A 19,023-nucleotide genomic window follows, 5' to 3' on the forward strand; every position below is an offset into this window, starting at 1 on the left:
GCTGTTTGTGTGCTTAAAGACAGGAAAACTGGCTTTGACAATGTTGTAGAAATGGAGAAAAAAACACCACAAGCAATTACACATTTATAGCAGACGTGTGTGATGTAGTGTTCTATTTCACTGATGAAATACTAACAAAAATGTTCCTATTGCTTCAATTCCACAGGCTCGAGGGGAGAGCCAGGTATAATGGGCCTGTTAGGATTTCCTGGACCCCCTGGCATGATTGGAAGGCCTGGCAGCCCGGGTATCAGAGGCAAGTGGCCATAGTATTGGCCTTCATTATTGCTGAAATATTCTGTGATCCATCTTGATATGTTATCACTCCAGAGTACACATCATACCATAATTTGAGTCTTGCTGAATCTTTCTGGATATGTGCAGTACAGACTGAATGACAGTATTTTTTTTTAGCAGTTTTGAATCACCACCTTTTCTGTTTCACTGGTATTTGTCGAAGTGGCTGGCAATTTGCTAAATAAAGAGCAGACTGCTTTTTTTGCTGTGCTTTTTTTTCCCACTCCATTCATGTTCCAATCATTATTGTATCTATCCAACAGGATTATTCAGAACAGAAATTTTCATTACATTTTCTTGTAGGTTCTTCTGGCTTCCAAGGACTAACGGGAAGAAAAGGATCTCTTGGAGCAAAAGGTGAACAAGGTGATAAAGGTTTTCCTGGACCATCTGAGACCTTGGTTGGTATTGGGAATAAAGGAGAACAAGGCTTAAAAGGTATGTGTTCATTGTTCTGTCATTCAGAAGTAGTTAGGGTTGTCATCTATGTTGAAGTTCCAGTGGACTCTAAAACATGGAAGAAACTGACTCTACTACTGACAATATTAACATGGCTTTGAAATAATGATTGTTGAATGCTCTGTCTTCTTATTTATGGGATAGATGTACATTGCACAGAATATTTATCTCCATTTTAACAAGTCTATATTCCTTAAAAAAACTTCTTATTGTAATATTAAACCAGTAATAATATGTCAGTAGTACTAAGATGCTTATATATATATACGCTATACATTCATATTTATACATATTTAGTAACCTGTGAGCACAGAAATGGACATGCTTACCAACTAAATGTTGGATTGCAAAGAAATAGAGTCTCTTCAGAAATACTTCGCTGTCAGAATAATTCCTTTGTTTGTAATATAGACTGTGTATGAGTTGTACATACTTAACTAATGCTATCTGGCTCTTTGTGGAGACATTTTCCTACGGAAGCTTTGAGAAACTTCCTCTTGTCTCCATATGAGAAATACAGAAGGCATTAATTGTGAGCTTGTGTCTTGTTTGTGTGTGTTCACAGAGTGAAAATCCTATGCCCCACTTCTGCGTTGTTAGCTTTAGGAATTATAAAACTTCAAACTTTACATAGAAGTTATATTCTAAGATGTTTTGTAATTTTGTTTTTAATTAAACTTTCGTTTAGGAGTCCAAGGAAGAATGGGTCTAAGAGGAGAAAAAGGAGATGCTGGTGTGCAAGGTCCCCCAGGTCTTGATGGGTCTGAAGGAATACCTGGTCTACCAGGTATGGAGTTGGTGTATTGAACATTACTGTATCACATGGAGGGTAGAGATAATACTACCTCAATGCCAGCACTTAAATTCAGCTCCAGCAGCAGCACTACAGTCTCTGCATTAACTCTGAAGCTTTTCTGAGAATTCTGGAACTAAGCAATTTCAAAAGCTGCTATTCGGAAGTCATAGCAGCTATGAGTAGGTGATTCTTTGTTTCTTTCCAAATAAAGACTGTTGTTTGGGGTGAATTATACTTTCGCTGCATGTTGATTTATAAAATAATAAGATACCAGGACAAGGTGTGTGGTAGAAGATTCTGTATTAATGACAGCTCTACCAGCCAGCCACAAGCACACATGTGAAGATGACTCATTTCTTCATTTTGCAGGTGTCAAAGGATTTATGGGTCTGCCAGGGATTCCTGGAGCACAAGGGTTCCCAGGTGCACCAGGAAACAATGGGGACATGGGAATTCCAGGTCATTTTCTATTAAGCCATTTTACAAATTCATAGAGCTGCATAGAAGCATTTGCACAGATCTGAGCAATTACTGTAAGCGCACTGCGCAACACTTGGACTGGGATTTAGTCTTTACAGTACCTCACCACCCCAGCATTTGCCTAACTTGCAGAATGCAGTTCTTGCTATCTCTAAATGAAATAAATCTTCTTCAATTTAAATATCATTACATGTAAGAGAGTTTTCTTAAAGTGTTTAGAAATAAAATCACTGGCTGTGTAAATTAATGAATATCTGACTATACAAGCACTAGTTCACAAAACATGAGATGTGGTATGCAATTATGATCTTTTTAAGAAAGGTATGAGTATCTGTATTATTCCAGGTCCAAAAGGACAGAAAGGATCTCCAGGCTTTCCAGGACCATCAGGTGACCCTGGTCCGCCGGGCTATGGTGGCTTTCCAGGTGACAAAGGAGACCCTGGGTACCCATCTGCTGGGCCTCCAGGAGAACCTGGTCCAAAGGTATAAAGGCAATGGAAACATCGTCATATTAGGCAATGAGCAGAACCTTTGATTATAGAAGCAGAATAGCATGTAAGCAAGAGCTGCAGAGTTTGCAAAAGCAGATAATTTATTAATGATAAGAAATATGAAAATCTTACTGTGTCATTTCTCAGGAGAAATTTTTGAGTTGATTATACTTTTTTTCTCTTGGTGCCAGAATTTCTTATTTGTAAAGATGGAATATGCTGGAAATAACTTTGTTTCTGTAAAAGTTGCTAATCCATTAAGACCAAGGACTTGCACTTAAAACATCAGCAAGAGGAATACTTGTACGTTAAAACAAGTACAGAAAAAACACAGTCGTAGCAAATGTGAAAGTTCTGTAATCTAAAACTGTACTGTTGCTTTTTGACAATGTAGTAATATAATTAGACAAGATGAATTGGATTTTTTCTTAGCAGTATATATTATTGAGCATAATATAAATTGCTAAGAAAAAAAAGGGTTTCTTTTGAGTTAGGTAAATTGCATACAATTTTACACCACGTATTTTGGGTGTGAACAACTGGGAGTCTTTTTACAGATGAGATTATGTTAAATATGTGATTTAGGCTGTAAACGGTACTAAAAGTCCTGTAATTTCTCTAAATTATCTGTTTATTTTGTGTATTAGCTGGGTAACCATAATGAGATTATGGTCGTGAAAGTCAGTAGGAATTCAAGGAAAAAATACGCATTTCAGTATTTTCTATAGCGGCATATTATGTATGGAATGTATGTTTGAATCAAAAGAGGAGCTGTTAGAATAAAATTGAAAGGAAGTCTATGTGCAGGTGAAAACTAAAGACTGAAGTTGGCTTGCGCAGGTTAGAGAAATCTTTATTTCTTAGCTATGTCTAAGGGATGAGTGGTATTATGAGAAGACTTTATATTATTCTGCTTTAAGTTTTGCCTGAAAATCATAAGAAACCATGATTACACTTACTCAACCTTTAAAATTATGTAAATTTTTTCTATTGTTCAAATATGGAATGTAATGTATTTAATGTGAAGTGATTCTCACCTGTTTGTGTGCAACTGCTATTTCTCAGGGAGATCTGGGGCTTCCAGGAGTTTTGGGCAGCAAAGGAGAAAAAGGATCCCAAGGTCATCCAGGACATGAAGGAATACCAGGACCACATGGCATCAGGGGGGAAACTGGAAGTGCAGGAATCCCAGGTAGGGGGAGTTTGGTTTGGTTTTATTTTGAAGGGGTGGTGAGGTGTTGACACACTTCTAGAAGATAATTTCTCAATAAACTACACAGGGTGCCTGTGAAGTGGTACATTTATATTCAAGTGCTGTAAACCTAAATGGCTCTTTTGTAGTCAGTGCAGCCAGAGTAGCTTACGTCACCTAGAGATTGTTTGCAGCTGTCCAAAGTGGAAATGGTATCAAAGTTCTCAGACTGAGTCTGGACCAAGTGAGAATGCCTTTTCTCCTTTCACACACTCTTTCTTCTTACAGGGAAGCTTGGACCTCCTGGAGATATTGGTGTTAAAGGACGGCAGGGCCGCCCAGGACAACAGGGCATTGCAGGCCCTCCTGGTATGGTGTACAGCATCTCTCCCAACCCACTGCTGCCTGGTTTATTTTCTTTGTAATGAGGCAGTTGATATTCTTCTGAGCTTTAAAAATTTAACTGTTGTAGTTGCAGTCTCTGTTTATGTTAGTTCAAGGCTTTGTTTACCTTCTCTGGTTCCAGCTAAGGTCTTAAACAGCGTATTTCCAATGTTATCAGTTCAGCTGCGGCAAGAGGTTTTAATTTTGTTTCACTATTGTAAAGCTTTTTTCTTTCATCCAGAGGTCTCAAGATATGATATCCAAACAACTGTAAGAAAGGCTTGTTCTACCTTCTAAAGTAGGATAATAAACTAAGATGTAGCTAGATGAGGAGAAGAAGAAAATTAATTTGAATGGAAAGACGGGGCAGAGTTGCAGTTTTTTGTTAAAACAACAGAAAAGATCCAATCTTTCAAACTATGTAAGGGGCAGTGTGTAAATATGCAGCAACAGACGAGTACCCAATGCAAACTTTAATAAAGCGAGTGCCAGTCTTTATCTCCAAAAAGAACATTGAATGCTTTTATATTCAGAGATGGTGACCAAAGTTATGATGTTGTAGTTTTGTAGACTTCAGTAAACTTGCACTGACTTATCAGCAGTTAGCAAAGACCAGAATCTACTCCCTGTTTAGAGAAACCTTGAATTTGTAATAAAGCCAGGGAGAAGAAACCCCGCTGCCTGTATGGATTCCCACCAGTGTGGATTAAATCAAAGGCAGGGTCCTAAAATGTCTTTGAAAGACAGAAAGTTATTGTCTGTGAAAATTGTGTGGGTGTTAAATCCACTGAAGTCCAGTGGGCTCAACAATGTTTATACACCAACACAGGTTACATCTATATTTGAAGTAGCTCAACTAATTACATTTTAATAGAGAGGACTCATGTCTTCTCCCTTTGAAATGCAAAATAATAGAGGTGAAAATGATATTGTGGTCCATTACAATTCACAGGTGCTGTTGGAGAACCTGGAAAAAATGGGCTTGTTGGTGAAAGAGGTACTCAAGGTCAGGATGGTATGCCTGGTCCCCCAGGAGTAAAGGGAGAACCAGGTAACACCACTGAAATATTTTTGTTGTATTTTACAATTGCTTTTTTCCGTAGTTAACCTGACAAGGACTATTTGGGAAGGATTAATAAGGAGCTTCTGTGGAGCCAAAGATAACTTCATAAGTTTAAGGGGGTTAATTTTTACAGAATTCACAGATTGTTCTATATAATTGTTGTACATGCTGTTAACAACCCAAAAGTGTATGTAACTGTTCTATTACACATGCGATTTGTTACAGCTTCCCCTAAAAATGTTAAACGCTGCAAGAGCCAAAGTACTACTGTCAGTAGTTCTTATGTGCTTAATCTCAAAGAGATGAAAAGAACCTAAATTCTTTTAAAGGAGTCTTGTCTCTTACGTGGAGATAAGATAAAATGAATCACAGTGTTTACTTACATAAATAGTGAAGGTTTCCATGACCTGGCCCTTGGGTTATACAATCTTTCATTTGAATGTCATTCTTGATGTTATCAACATCCACAGATAGATTTAGTCCTCCACTGAATTCTGATAGAAAGTGTTTTCAGATTTGATAAAGAAAATACTTCTTTGCATATTAGTATAAAGAGGATATTGAGAAGGCATTCATAGAAAGTTTTTTCATGTTAAGTTTGAAGTAATCACTCTTAACATATTTTCTGGTTTAGGTATTTACATTTCTTTTATTTTTCTCAGTAACTAACTTAAATGCAGATTTTTATTCTGATGGGTTTTTTTATTATTCCTCTGAAAAAAAAGACAAAGCTTATTATTGTAGAATGTACCTCAAATATGACTGATTAATAAGAGTTCCTACTATATAGAAAAACTCACCAATTTAAAATGTATTTCTGGGTAGAAGAAATGGAAATAACCAATAAATTATATTTTACATATAACTAAAATCTACACTTTGATTCAGTGAATTCTGAAGAAATGTGTCAAGTATTAGAGAACTATGATGTTTTCTAACAGTTATTCAGGACTTTGAGTGTAACATTACCTAATATTTTATAGGAGCACCAGGGAGAGGAATCCTTGGCCTTCAAGGTATTCCTGGTCGTAGAGGTGAGTCATATTTTCAGAAAGTAAAAGCTTAATTTTTAAATACAAGATTAATTATCCTCATCTTTAAGTCTCCTCCTGTTTTTGGATGCTTGAAATGGCACTAAGAGTGTCAAAGGAAACCAAGAGTGATTCTGTGCTTCTAATCAGTTATTCAGTGCTGTATATTAAATGTCAAGAGTTCTTGCTTGTAAAGACTATCGTAAAAGGGAAATGAAACAGCTAACTTCTGTGGTTTTGTGCAGATGATATACACATTCTAGAACTTTCAAAATTTTATTTTGATACATAATTTGATTAACAGAGTATGTTCTAATGAAAAACAATTATGATGATGAACACGGTGATTGCATTTTAATTTTCTTCATCTCCCCTTTTATGCTAATGAACAGTTGACTGAGGGGACTCTTCCCATTGTTTAGGTTTTGCACTGGATTTCTAGTACTGGTAGAAATCCACTGATCTGTCTTCATACCCTCCAGATATAGATCTCGTTCTCTTAGGATCAACCTTAGAAAAATACCCTTTGAGAGTAGTCTCTTATTTTATTGTTCTCATATTTATGCTTTTAGCTGGAATTTAGTTTAAAAGGATTTGCCAGTTCTGATGTTCAAAGCAGCATTTCTTCTACGCATGCATTGAGAAATAAGCCCTGTTCTGGTCTTTATACCCTCCTTTCAAGTTTATTCCTTTATATGAGCAGTCTCTGAAGTGGAGTTTAAGAAAAAGGAGTGGTGTGTAAACTGTCTTGCAGAGAGTCCTGTTTTCTCACAACTATTTTGCTCTACAGTAGCAAGGAGACTTTGGTGACTTCTCCATACTAAAAACAAAGGCTGAATTCCACCTTTGTGGTACAGTAAATGCACATATTCTCTGTAGTCATACCGTTTTACTGCCTTGGCAGCTCTCCTCATATGTAATACTTATACTTTGCAGGAATCAAAGGGGACATGGGACTGCCTGGTTTTCCGGGGCCACCTGGTGTGAAAGGTCATCAGGGTGATCAAGGACCCATTGGACCCCCTGGGTTAGTGGGGTTACCTGGATTTCAAGGCACAACAGGCATGGCAATTACTGGCCAAAAAGGGAACAGAGGTTTTCCCGGTGCAGATGGAAGAACAGGTGTGTTTATCCTCATTTATTTGAAATTACATACTGGTATTTGAAAGCAGAACTCAGCCTGTCCAGAACTCAAGGTTGAAAGGGGCCTTCCCCTAAGAGCTTCCTAGTTAAACAGGTAGTTCCTTTACCAGTTAATGCAGTGTTACCATTAACCATGATGGTCTATATAGAATGTGGTCTGTAGGGCAGCTGAGATCCAACTTCAAAGAAGTGAGATAGCATGAGTGTGATTACAGTCGTAACTACAACTGGAGGATATTTTAAAAAAGGTAGTGGTATGGAGTACTGCAAGAACTCAGCTCAGATCTCAGCTTAAGTTATCAGGCTAGGATAAATGAGTTGATTTTTTTTTAATGGGTATATTTCCTTGGGAATCACTGAGGTAGTAAACATGAGTACCGTTATAAAGTTGTTGAATGTTGTACTGCATTGCATGTAATGTATGTGAAATTCTGTTTGCAGTCTTTACTTTGATGTCTCTATACAGGTACTCCTGGTTTTCCGGGGCCTCCTGGTCTTCCCACTCTCAGCATGAAAGGAAGCAAAGGTGTTAGAGGGGCAGATGGCATACCAGGGCCATCAGGCCCTGCCGGTGACACTGGTCCTCCTGGTCTGAAAGTCAGTGAAAGGAATATTGCTTGTTTCTTACTGTATTGTTAATTTTGCTCTTACCATGAAAATAACAGCCAGGACAATTTAATAACAATAACAACAACAAATCCCCATATCCTCCAAAAACATTTAATAGAGGAAAGATATAGAAATGGATATGAAAAGCAGTTTTTCTGGACTTAAGTGGACCATAAAGAAATTATTGTGAATTTCTGGCATGTCATTTCCTTCACCATTCTGTTTTACAGAGTAATATTAACAATGATATGACTATTTCTAACACGCTCACAAAAGGAACAGATTATTCTAGTTACAACATATTCTGTGAATATAGTGCTTTGACTATTCTGAACAAAAAATAAAATGTACTTCATAGTGCACAGATGCTGCTTCCTGTTTATTTTTGGTGTTACCTGGTTTGCAGGGAATAGAAGGTCGAGCAGGTTATCCTGGTGCTAGAGGGGACCCTGGATTTCGTGGATTCCCAGGTGTAAAAGGTATTTATTACATACACTTTTGTGTGCCAAATACAATCATTACATGTTGTGTTATAATAGCGTGTGTGTAATAGTACCAGATGTGATCCTAGAGACTTGAGGTTTCTACATCAAGAACAGGGTGTAAGTCCGCTATAAATGAAAACATGCACTATGGGAGCATTTTCTTTGAGTTAGTTCCTATGGGTATGTCTGAACTGATGTCAAAATGAGGAAGGGGTGAAACTTCAATGGTCTCCATTCCAGTCAAATGCAAAACAAGTTTGTCCTTAGTGACTAATAACCTGTAAGGATTTTGGGACTGAGTCTACTAATTAGAAATGCCACACCACTGCTAGATGTGACTTTTTGGCAACCTCTTAGCTATAGAACTCAAGAGCATTTAGTCAAAATTACAACACAGAGCACTGATTTCTCTGTTTGCTGTAAGAATAGTCCCAATTATAATCTAATGTATCAGCTTATCAGCAGATGAACTGTTAAATGCATTAGCTTCATTCATTTCATACTCCTGAGAGTTAGTTGGATCAGTAGCTGGCTAAAAATTCTTTTAATTTAGACATTTTTCTAGTGATTTAAATCTCATAGGGGTCTGCATTACTCTAATATTGTCATTTTTCAATTACACGATTTACAGTGATACCGAATTGCTGATATCTGTTTAACCTACTGTTTTATGTTCCATGCTAATTATTGTGTATTTTAAATTTGCTCTAATTTGACAAGTCACAGTACAGACAGTAATTACACTTTCTTAAGCAAAAAGCTCTTATTTCTAAAAAATATCTTTTTTTTTTTTTTTTTTTTAATTTCCAGCAGAACTGTGGAGAGCAATCTGGATGTAACCTTGTATTTTGCACAGTGCAAAGAATTGCCTATTAAGTTTCAAATACTTGAAAAACCCTCCTAACAGCTATCAGCACAACTGACAGTAGGGTGTAAAGGGAGTTGAATTTCACAGCATCACTGAAGGTCGCACGTGGCCTGCAAACTCCGTGTCAAAAGCACATAAGATAAAAAGGACATAGTCTAAAGTTGAGATTTTATGCTAGGTTTATGGGACTAGCCACTATATGAACATCTTATAAACTGACTGCACTTGGCCTATAAATTATACAGTAACAGCAAAGATGTAGAAGTCCACACTTGCATTTCAAATGAGTCTACAGGCTGTGTTACTCCTTGGGAAGGTTCCATGGATCATGCAGGACTCTTAAATAAGCCTCTAAAACCCTGACAATTGTTTTTACATCGTGAACCAGACAGATGTATCTCCAATCTTTTTTTCTTAGGAGAAAAGGGTAATCAAGGACCTCCCGGACCACAAGGTGCAGAAGGCCCAAGGGGACCAAAGGGCCAGCAAGGTAACCAACCCTTCTCGTTCTAATACCAGCTGATTTAAGTTAATTTGTTTACTTTATAGCTTGTTTGCTTTCTTTTTATATAAAGCAATAGCTTTTCATTATATTTTTGCTGCTAGGTCCACCTGGGGTCCCTGGGAGAACATTCTCCATCCCAGGAAGCAAGGGTCCTCCTGGACTGCCAGGAAGACCAGGACCACCAGGTGATCAAGGAATTCAGGGCATTCCCGGAATACAAGGTGGTTTACGTTTTTATCTTTGTACATGTTTGTGTATGCTGCTTAGTGGAACATTTTGGTTTGGTGGGAAAACATGCTTCTGCGTAGGAAATTGACGTGTCTTTAAAAATACCTATCTGTATTTAAAAATAGTTCTTTATACCTTGTTAACAATCTTGTAGTTATAACTGGGCCCATTCCATCTGCCCTCCATCCTCACAGTCAGTGAGTAAGTTTCTCCTTCAACATAAGCCTGAGCAAAATAAAGGAATAAAAAGTAAACTTGTAATAAAACATTCACCATTTTCATCCAACCAGAACCATGCTCAGGATGTTTGTCATTTTGAGCGGGAATTACCACATGTAACAAAAGTACTCCAGATGTGCCACAGGGTGATTGTGTCTGTCACAGTCTGGGAGTATGAAGGAAAAGGAGAGGCTGGCTACTTCTCCAGTGGCACTGGAAGTGAAGCCTGCCACAGCTGTGAGAAGTGGGGAAGTGAGGAGTAGGTAGGATAAGGTGGATGCACAGTGGGCACTTGGCCACCCTTCTCAGTACCACAGCTTTCCACCCCAGGACGGGAGCTCCTCAGGGGCCACAGGCTTGTTAGAAGGTGTCTCCCACTCAGGAATGACAGTTGCCTCTAGCATAACAAAGCAGGCACTAAAGAATTGTTCTGCACTTCCATTAAAGTTGTTTTGCAAATGAACTACGTTATTTATGGAATTACAAACCATGATGAGATGATTTTGGCTTGTTGTTATATATTTGAAATATTTCTATTATATGACACAAACTAAAATAAAAAGCTATTTGCTTTGGTTTCTGTAAATATTTCCTATGAGAAAAAATATTTTTCTGCAATACATCCAAGATTTCCTTGTAGCCATCCTGATAGGAAATACGGTGACAGTAACACTACAGTCTCAGAAGTTAGTAAATTCATGCTGATGTTTTTATTCTAACACAGGTGCATTTACATGGGGGTTTTAACTTCATTGATTAACAGTTACTAAAATCTAGAATAACTACCGCTATATGATTTTGTTTTTTCTTGATTACGATTTAGGACCTAAAGGAATAAAAGGTCTACCAGGACATTTTGGTCATCCAGGTCAACCAGGACTGCCGGGTCCAAAAGGAGACAGAGGATTTCCAGGACCAAGAGGTACAGAAAAGCAAACATCTCTGTTTGACTGAACCTACTGAATTTACAGATAAACTTGTATTCCTGATTTCTGTGCATCCTTCCTCTTGCATGTATTGAGATTGTTGTAACGTTTACAGTAGCATTAGGGCCACAAGCACACGTTCTTAATTTTAAAAGGTGCATGTTCACAACTGAAATAATAATTTACAAAAAAAATGCCTTGACTGTGCTCCTCTGTTATTAATCACATTGATTTATCTACTTGAAATCCCTAGGTATCAGCGTGCCTTTTTATGACATCAAGATAGAACTAAATAGTTTTATTTAGTCATCAGAAAATGTTTTTACTTTACAACTTTTTTTCTGGTACAAATGGCCATGGTTCTTTATAAATTCTCACTATTCCATGAAACTATGCCATGTAACTTACATATAAGTTACCATATACCTGAGCTAGGTCTGAAGGTGTTAATACATCTAGCAACAAATACTACTAATTTTCAAGTTGCATCTAGCAACTTATTGATAATTTTTTTGTTAGTTTTCAAGTGGTTCCAAAAATTTTAATGAAGTGAAAATTCAAACAAAACTATAATATTTGCAGTCATATTTCTTTCCCTTCTACAGGGCAACCTGGACTGATTGGCTTTCCGGGTCTACAAGGGTTACCTGGATCACCAGGTACTATCAGTGCTGGTCCAACAAGAAGAGGTTTTATCTTTACTCGGCATAGTCAATCTACAAAGATTCCTTCATGCCCACAAGGGACATCACAGATCTATGTTGGCTATTCACTGCTTTTTGTACAAGGAAATGAACGAGCACACGGACAAGATCTTGGTACTGTATTGGTAATAGTTCTCCGATCATTTTCTTTAGAGTCCAATGATGTGAAGATGCCATGCAACCAAACTCACAGCAAGTGTCCAAGATGAACATTGGTTTCAACTGTCAGTCTCCAGAGTGGTCTGCTGCTCTGATAGATGTCTAGGATAAATGTTTACAACATCTGCACAGGGCTGGCAGTAACAACACAGGATCTAAGACAGAATCTTGCTTTTTGGAGACGAAATGGGATGCTTCAGGGTGTCAAAAATGGCACCAGAAGGTTTTGTTTAAGCAGTTGAATTCCTGCCACTGTGTCAAGGACTGACACCATTCAATAATATATTATTATTTTAAAATATTTTGTTCTTAGTGCTTATTTTTTATATACATATATTTATATACTCATACCATAAGCATTTTGCTTTTGTATAATTCCACCGTGCAGACACTTCTCTTTTGATAGTTACTAAAGTAACCAAGTTACATCATCTTTTTTTGTCTTTTAGGAACAGCAGGTAGCTGCCTGCAGAGATTTACCACCATGCCATTCTTATTCTGTAGCACCAATGACGTTTGTAGTTTTGCGTCTCGCAATGACTATTCATACTGGCTGTCAACTGCAGCAGTAATGCCAGTGGACATGGCACCGATTTCTGGCAGGGCACTAGAGCCCCATATAAGCAGGTAAGAGTATAAGAATTTTTGCTGTTCTGGCCTGGAACCACAAAAGCATCCTAAATTGTTTCAGTGGCAAATCTTAGGCAACAACCTCCCCATCTCAGCCAGTACAAGCACTGTTTTTAACCACCCAATTTTTGATTACTTGCCTAAATATGTCAGATATTCAGTGATACTCTAAGACAAGGATCCCACCACAGGGCTTGATCTGTATAGCTGACATGAGAAGATGGCACACAATCTTACTGGTTGCAGTGATATTGTTTAAAAAAACTATTGTTACATATATGAGAGGCAGGCTGAAATGAAATAAAGACAGCTTTGTTATTTGGAATACAGTACAAATCAAGTTCTGCTTTCAAGGATGTGTGATACATTTATGGTAGCTGGTGAAGAACATTGTAAGTTGAAGCTGAAGATTCTTTGCTGCGAAACATCCTTGTGAAAATGTGGCCCTCTCCAGTTGCTTTAGAAGAGCTGAGAAGGATGAAGGGCATCTTAAGAGGAAAGGCTCTAAAAGCATGAAAGACCAAGAGTAGCAAAATCAAAGATGGAAAGACAAGCTTTGCACTCTGTCTTCCAGCCTGCCCTACGCAGTCGTTGCAGTCTAGTAGCACAGATTCGTAGTTTCTTCATTTAGGAAATAAAGATTACCTTTTCTAGTCTCAGCAAATAAAGCTACAAAATTTTGATCTAAACCATAAAAACGTAAAGTAGTGAGCACATGAAGGTAAAATTTAACTTGCAGCTTGTTACTTCAGTAAAAGCAAAATCAGGAAGCTCAAATCTTCTGGAACTAGTTCCTATCTTATAGCAATTTTTGTCTGGTGTTACAAGTAAATATTGCAAAGCAGTTGCAAAGCAAGGTATTTGGATTACCTTTGATTTATTTATCTCATTAAACAGAGAAAACCTGTGTGAATTGTCACATGTATAGCAAGTCCTGCCATTAGGTAGCTACTATCCTAGAAGATATAATTTTTGTCTGCGAACATGTTTTCCCTCATATCTGCACTGAATGCATGTCCCTTCTTACAGGTGTGTTGTCTGTGAAGGAGCTGCAATGGTAATAGCAGTTCACAGCCAAACAGCTGTAGTTCCTGCATGTCCAGAAGGCTGGATATCTCTCTGGAAGGGCTTTTCTTTTGTTATGGTAAGGATTGAAAGACTTGAAATATTGTCTCCTCTCACTTTCATTGGCCTTTTCATCTGCTTATATCTCATTTGTCTCTTTATAATTGCTATTTTTTTTCCCTTGCCAAGCAGGAGACCATAATACTATTAACTACTATTCAATGCTGGAAGCATAGGAAAAACTGTTCTGATCTGTACTCAAAAATAGGTGGGAGGAGGAAAAGGGGAGAAGATTAAAGGAGAACCATAGGATTTTAGTCTGACAAAAATAACTGCCGGCTCTTATTTTCCTGTGTCATGCTTAAGATCTAGGAAACAGGTTTTGGCAGTGGAGTGGTTAAGCTGGTTCTGAACACAAATACACAGAAATAACTGACTCACTTCCATGCCAGGCAGTTCTTTTATAAATCAGATCTTGGGGCTTTACTCTCCAGAAAACTAAAATCAAATAAATACAGTACAGTGTCTACCAAAGGCTGCCTCATCAGTTTTGATGCCATAATGAGATATGAGTGAAGCAAGTTCATATTATGTCTGCAAAAAGAGAACTGATTAAGGGAATAAAGGTGTATCTGTACTAGGGGACGTAGCATTTCATCTTGGTATCCGTGCCTGTGGGATGTCATAGGGATGCTAGCAAATGAAGGTAAAAAACAGAATTTAAACATCGCCCCCGCCCCCCGTTCTTTTTTTTTTTTTTTTTTTGCATTATGTAACATCCTTTTAGGTCTAATGTGAAATTTGTTATCTCTTCGGGGATTTGGCCCCAAGTAGTAGTAGTAGTAGTAATAATAATAATAATAATATTGGAAAAGAATGAATTTTGCAGCATCTGGTTATTAAAATAACTTGCTTATTTCCAACATCAGCAAATTTAAATGATATTTTCTTGCCAATTTTCTAATGTCACAAATTATTTTAGAACTATTTCTACAAGCACTTACCAACATCAGAGATGGAAAATGCTGCCTTTGCTGTTTGGGCTTTTTTGGAGAAGCAATCAATGGATCAAAAAATATCAACACACAAATAGGGGATTTGGCTGATTTGTAATTCAATTACTGTAGTCCTCAACTGGACAGAAGCCAGCTACTTTCTAGTCTTGGTACTGGTTTTGTGGAGCAGAAAAAGGCCTTTGCAGGGACTTAAATGCCATAACTGTGCTTGAATTTTCATATGGCCTCTGTGCTTCATTATAAGTTTGATAAAACTAATCTGTGTTCATTTTGTTTTGTCCAAAATATACCACAGAGCATATGGTATGTTTTAGAAAGAGACTCTTTTTTTTCGCCTGCAGTTTACTAAAAGCTGATGGACAAGTTCTCATAAAAAATGTGTTGGTGGTTACAGTATACAAGTGCCGGCTCAGAAGCTTCTGGCCAAGCATTGGCATCTCCTGGATCTTGTTTGGAAGAATTTCGAGCCATCCCATTCATAGAGTGCCATGGCAGGGGGACGTGCAACTACTACACAAATTCCTACAGCTTCTGGTTGGCGTCGTTAAATCCAAGAAGAATGTTCAGGTAAACTTTCCTGCATCCATCCTGCGTCCATGCTGCAAGTGCCCAGGGAGACAATAACTGCTGCATAACATGTGGGAGTTCCCCTAGTAATTCCCCACAGTTTAGACATCCCCCTTTGTCAGGATTAGGGTTTTTCTGTAGCACAAAGATGCCTGAAGCGAGCCAAGGATTTGAATGTTGTTAGTAATTCCAAATCCAAAGTTTCATCATCTCTCCCTGTTTTTTAAAGAAAAAAATAAATGTATGTTCTCTTTCTTTTAGGAAACCTCTGCCACAGACTTTGAAAGCAGGAGAACTAGAGAGTATCATCAGCCGTTGTCAGGTCTGCATGAAGAGACCAGTCTAAACAGTGGCCACTCTTGATGGAATATGAAACTCTGCTTCTATTACAAAGATTTGCCTAACTCTGAAGAGCTATAATTTATTAAAGTCCAACTGCAACTGGAAAGGAAATTATAAATTGCCCATGCGGCACTGTGGTGAGGTAGGGCAACAGTTTGACTTTTGTCTTTGGCAAATGACAAAGCACTTTGTTGGAGAAAGGTTGTAATGGCAGCCTGTAGGGCTTCTGCTGAACTGCATCATTTCTAAGCTGCATCTTCATGATAAAACTATGGCATCGCCACAAGTTTAATGAAAGGTGTTAATGCTGACTTGTGTCATGTGCTTTTCAAACCGCAAGACAAACTAAATGCTCTAATATCAGCTTATATATGTTCAGTGTTCAAAGTGGATATAATTTAAGATGAAAATCTGGCACGAAATATAGGGTTAAATAGTAAATATCTTCAGTGCACTTTTAAGTACATAACAATTAATTTAGGGTTGTTTTGTTTTGTTTTTCTTGTCTAATAAACAAGTATCTCCCCGCTTACCTCATCCTTCCTCTGGCTGGCAAACAGGAATACAGTCTTTTTTGTGTCAGTGCAGTAATAATGGTTCTTGACTAGCCAGAAAGGGAGCTGCGCCATGCATGGGCACTGGCTGTGTTCTCCAGAGGGACTATGGCCAAGGGCTGACTAACAGTCCTGGAAAGTTTTCATTAGATTCCATAGCTTTTGACACAGATTATGAGATCCTTTAAATTCTTCAGAAGCTGCTGTGATTGGGCCTCTATTATGATCACATGTTTTTGTCTCTACTGAAGAACAACTACTTAGTATATCATAATTTGGGATTTGGATGGAATTAAAAATTATTCTATGGCTCAAGGTTTCCCATGGCATTATCAGATTATCACACACCCATCAGGATGTGATCTCTTTCTATTTGATTTTGAATAGATAACAAAAAATATATTCACATTTTATAACGTTCCATATTTATATATTTATCACAAAGTATATTCTTTATTTAAATATTTATCACTATATCTGCAATTGAAACCATTTATTCCATCCAGTTAAATGCATGCATCCAAAATTTTTTAAAAAGACTGATATTTAAATTGTACCATCTGAGCACTGACTTACACAGAAGAATCCAACTGTAAACAAACATAAATACTTGAAAAGCACTTTCATTTACTCATATAACTTATATAAAATTGTAGCTCTGAGGTTTTTTTATATTTATAACATTGCACTTGCAAGGCTATTTAAAATTGTAACGTTAACATTTAAAATGTTAATATTTTTTAATACTTGCACAATCTATCAGAATTCCAGTATTTAGTTTTATAGAAGAAAGCCTAATTCATCTGAATAGTTCTATAAATGCATCATTTTAAATGGAGGGTCTTGCAATTCATTGAAATAACCAAGATTTCTCATTTGGATCTTTTCTAAGCCAGTGAAATTTTATATTGTTTCTGTTAAAATACTTGCATTGTGTTTGTCTGACTGTTTAAATTTTCAGTGTTAACCTAACTAAGAAAAAGTTTCATCTGTGTTTCATGCCAGTATCTTCTGATGGAGCTAACGTGAAGATACCATTTATATGAACTGAATGGATATTTTAAAATTACTGTTTGCCTGAACAGTCATAGTACTTCTGTTTGCAAGGCATAATCGTGAATTTGCAGGTTTTTATGAAGAAACTCTATGCAGATGCACTACTGATAAGAAAGTATTATATTAATGTCAAGTTAATATTTAGTCTTCTGTTTGAACCAGGTTTGGGGAAGAGGGCGTGTTTTCCTTAAAACAACCACATATTAGATTTTTCCATAAACCCTCAAGTTTGCTTTAAGTACTCAAGGAGAAAATTCACACACATTGCTTGTTAGGTTGTTGGCTTTTTGTGGTTTGGTTTTGGTTTGTTTGTTTGTTTTCCATTAAGGCTCATTGCAGTCACCCAAAAGCATTGTATACTGTATACAACTGATGACTGTGGAGACCCTCATGTAAAAGTTCTGGTAAAATGTAGAATCTAAGTACCTGAGGTAGGAGTCTGCTGGAAATGGTCAGTAGAGGATAATGTGTAAGGAGAAGGGAATGCAGTGTGGTTTTCAAGTCCAAAGGTAAGTTACAAACAGTTATGTCTCATAGTATAGCACATAACTGGAAGTGATGCCTTGTTCCCAGTTTTGGATTCCGCTGCTCACTTATTGTGTGGCCTTCGACAACTTACTGAAGTTTTTCAAAAATAGTGTTAGATTTTGAGTGTTCGAACTCGGCCTTTCTTTTCAAAACCATGAAACACAACTGCAGGGATACATAATATTCATCAAGCCCAGCATAATACAAGCTGAAAATCAAAGAAAAGCTTGAAAGAAATATGATCTTAACTTCTCTCTGCAGCTGCAGGCCATTTTACTTCCCTACTGCTAATGACTGTTCTGAGGATTAGTTAACTCACGTCTGTAAATGCTTTGAGAGCCTTAACTGGAAAATGCTCAAGAGGTGCAAGGTGTTAATATATTGTACCGGAAGAATGGAAGCATGAGAAATCAGAAATGATGAGCAAATAATATAGACTGGGGAGGGGGGGGATGGAAGAAAGAAAACCTGCTAAATACAGCCAAATAAAAATATTTTGACTAAATAAAAGACCCATTTCACTGTTTTTATGTTCTTCCCAGTGCTAATGATCTTTTCCACTACCTATGCATAATGCTATTAAAAAAAAAAAAACAACAAACTGTAATCTGACTAAAAGCCAGTAGATGGAGTTTGCCCTCAGCAAGATGCTCACTCTCCTACACTAGAGTCCAGCACTTCAGTGTGGATACCCCAACTGATGTCGGCATGCTATCTTTCTTCCCTGACAAATTTCTACATCGGATACTGTGATGGGCTGGTGACAGACAGTGGTTTTGGTCTTGAACAACTCAGCCATGTTCTTCTCTTCTACTGCCTTCATTTACATTTTCTGCTGGATTCATATGCATGAAGCACAGGTGCATGGCAAGTTGCCGTTGACAGAAATAGTACGAGAGAAAGTGTTGTGATGACACTGAGGAAAAAGTAGGAAGATGAAGGTCAGCTGATGGGGCCACAGGCACAGCAGCAGCCCCAAGTGCCCTGCCAGCTGGCAGCCTCAGCACACAGGTCCAGGCGGGACATCCAAGCTCCATCCCAGGCCTTGCCTGAGCTCTGCCGTAGGTAGGGCCTGAGCCCAGCCTGCTCCCCTGCTGCTCCCAGCTTCTTCACTTGCCTTTGACTTGGGACCTGTCACCTTGCGTTTGCCTGATGCTTGCCGGACAGTCAGTAGAACCTTTTATTGTCACCACCCCAGCTCCATGTTGCTGTGCGCAGGATGGT

At 37.8% G+C, this 19,023-nt stretch overlaps 1 protein-coding gene across 3 annotated transcripts in view; it reads left to right on the forward strand.

The window, feature by feature from the left end:
- Positions 1 to 17,140, forward strand: part of COL4A3 (collagen type IV alpha 3 chain) — a 61,366-nt gene extending 44,226 nt beyond the window's left edge. For all 3 annotated transcript variants that reach the window (XM_071812485.1, XM_071812483.1, XM_071812484.1), the window contains exons 33-52: positions 167 to 256; positions 601 to 735; positions 1,445 to 1,543; positions 1,922 to 2,011; positions 2,378 to 2,517; positions 3,591 to 3,717; positions 4,006 to 4,086; positions 5,054 to 5,152; positions 6,148 to 6,198; positions 7,132 to 7,317; positions 7,805 to 7,935; positions 8,354 to 8,426; positions 9,719 to 9,790; positions 9,907 to 10,026; positions 11,076 to 11,174; positions 11,784 to 11,996; positions 12,491 to 12,668; positions 13,701 to 13,815; positions 15,147 to 15,319; positions 15,581 to 17,140. In XM_071812485.1, the coding sequence (XP_071668586.1) occupies positions 167 to 256; positions 601 to 735; positions 1,445 to 1,543; positions 1,922 to 2,011; positions 2,378 to 2,517; positions 3,591 to 3,717; positions 4,006 to 4,086; positions 5,054 to 5,152; positions 6,148 to 6,198; positions 7,132 to 7,317; positions 7,805 to 7,935; positions 8,354 to 8,426; positions 9,719 to 9,790; positions 9,907 to 10,026; positions 11,076 to 11,174; positions 11,784 to 11,996; positions 12,491 to 12,668; positions 13,701 to 13,815; positions 15,147 to 15,319; positions 15,581 to 15,665 (2,357 nt within the window). In that variant the 3' untranslated portion in view covers positions 15,666 to 17,140. The remainder of the gene's footprint in view (positions 1 to 166; positions 257 to 600; positions 736 to 1,444; positions 1,544 to 1,921; positions 2,012 to 2,377; positions 2,518 to 3,590; positions 3,718 to 4,005; positions 4,087 to 5,053; positions 5,153 to 6,147; positions 6,199 to 7,131; positions 7,318 to 7,804; positions 7,936 to 8,353; positions 8,427 to 9,718; positions 9,791 to 9,906; positions 10,027 to 11,075; positions 11,175 to 11,783; positions 11,997 to 12,490; positions 12,669 to 13,700; positions 13,816 to 15,146; positions 15,320 to 15,580) is intronic.
- The last annotated feature ends 1,883 nt before the right edge of the window (positions 17,141 to 19,023 follow it).

Source organism: Patagioenas fasciata, chromosome 9, assembly GCF_037038585.1.
Source record: "Patagioenas fasciata isolate bPatFas1 chromosome 9, bPatFas1.hap1, whole genome shotgun sequence".
NCBI lineage: Eukaryota > Metazoa > Chordata > Aves > Columbiformes > Columbidae > Patagioenas > Patagioenas fasciata.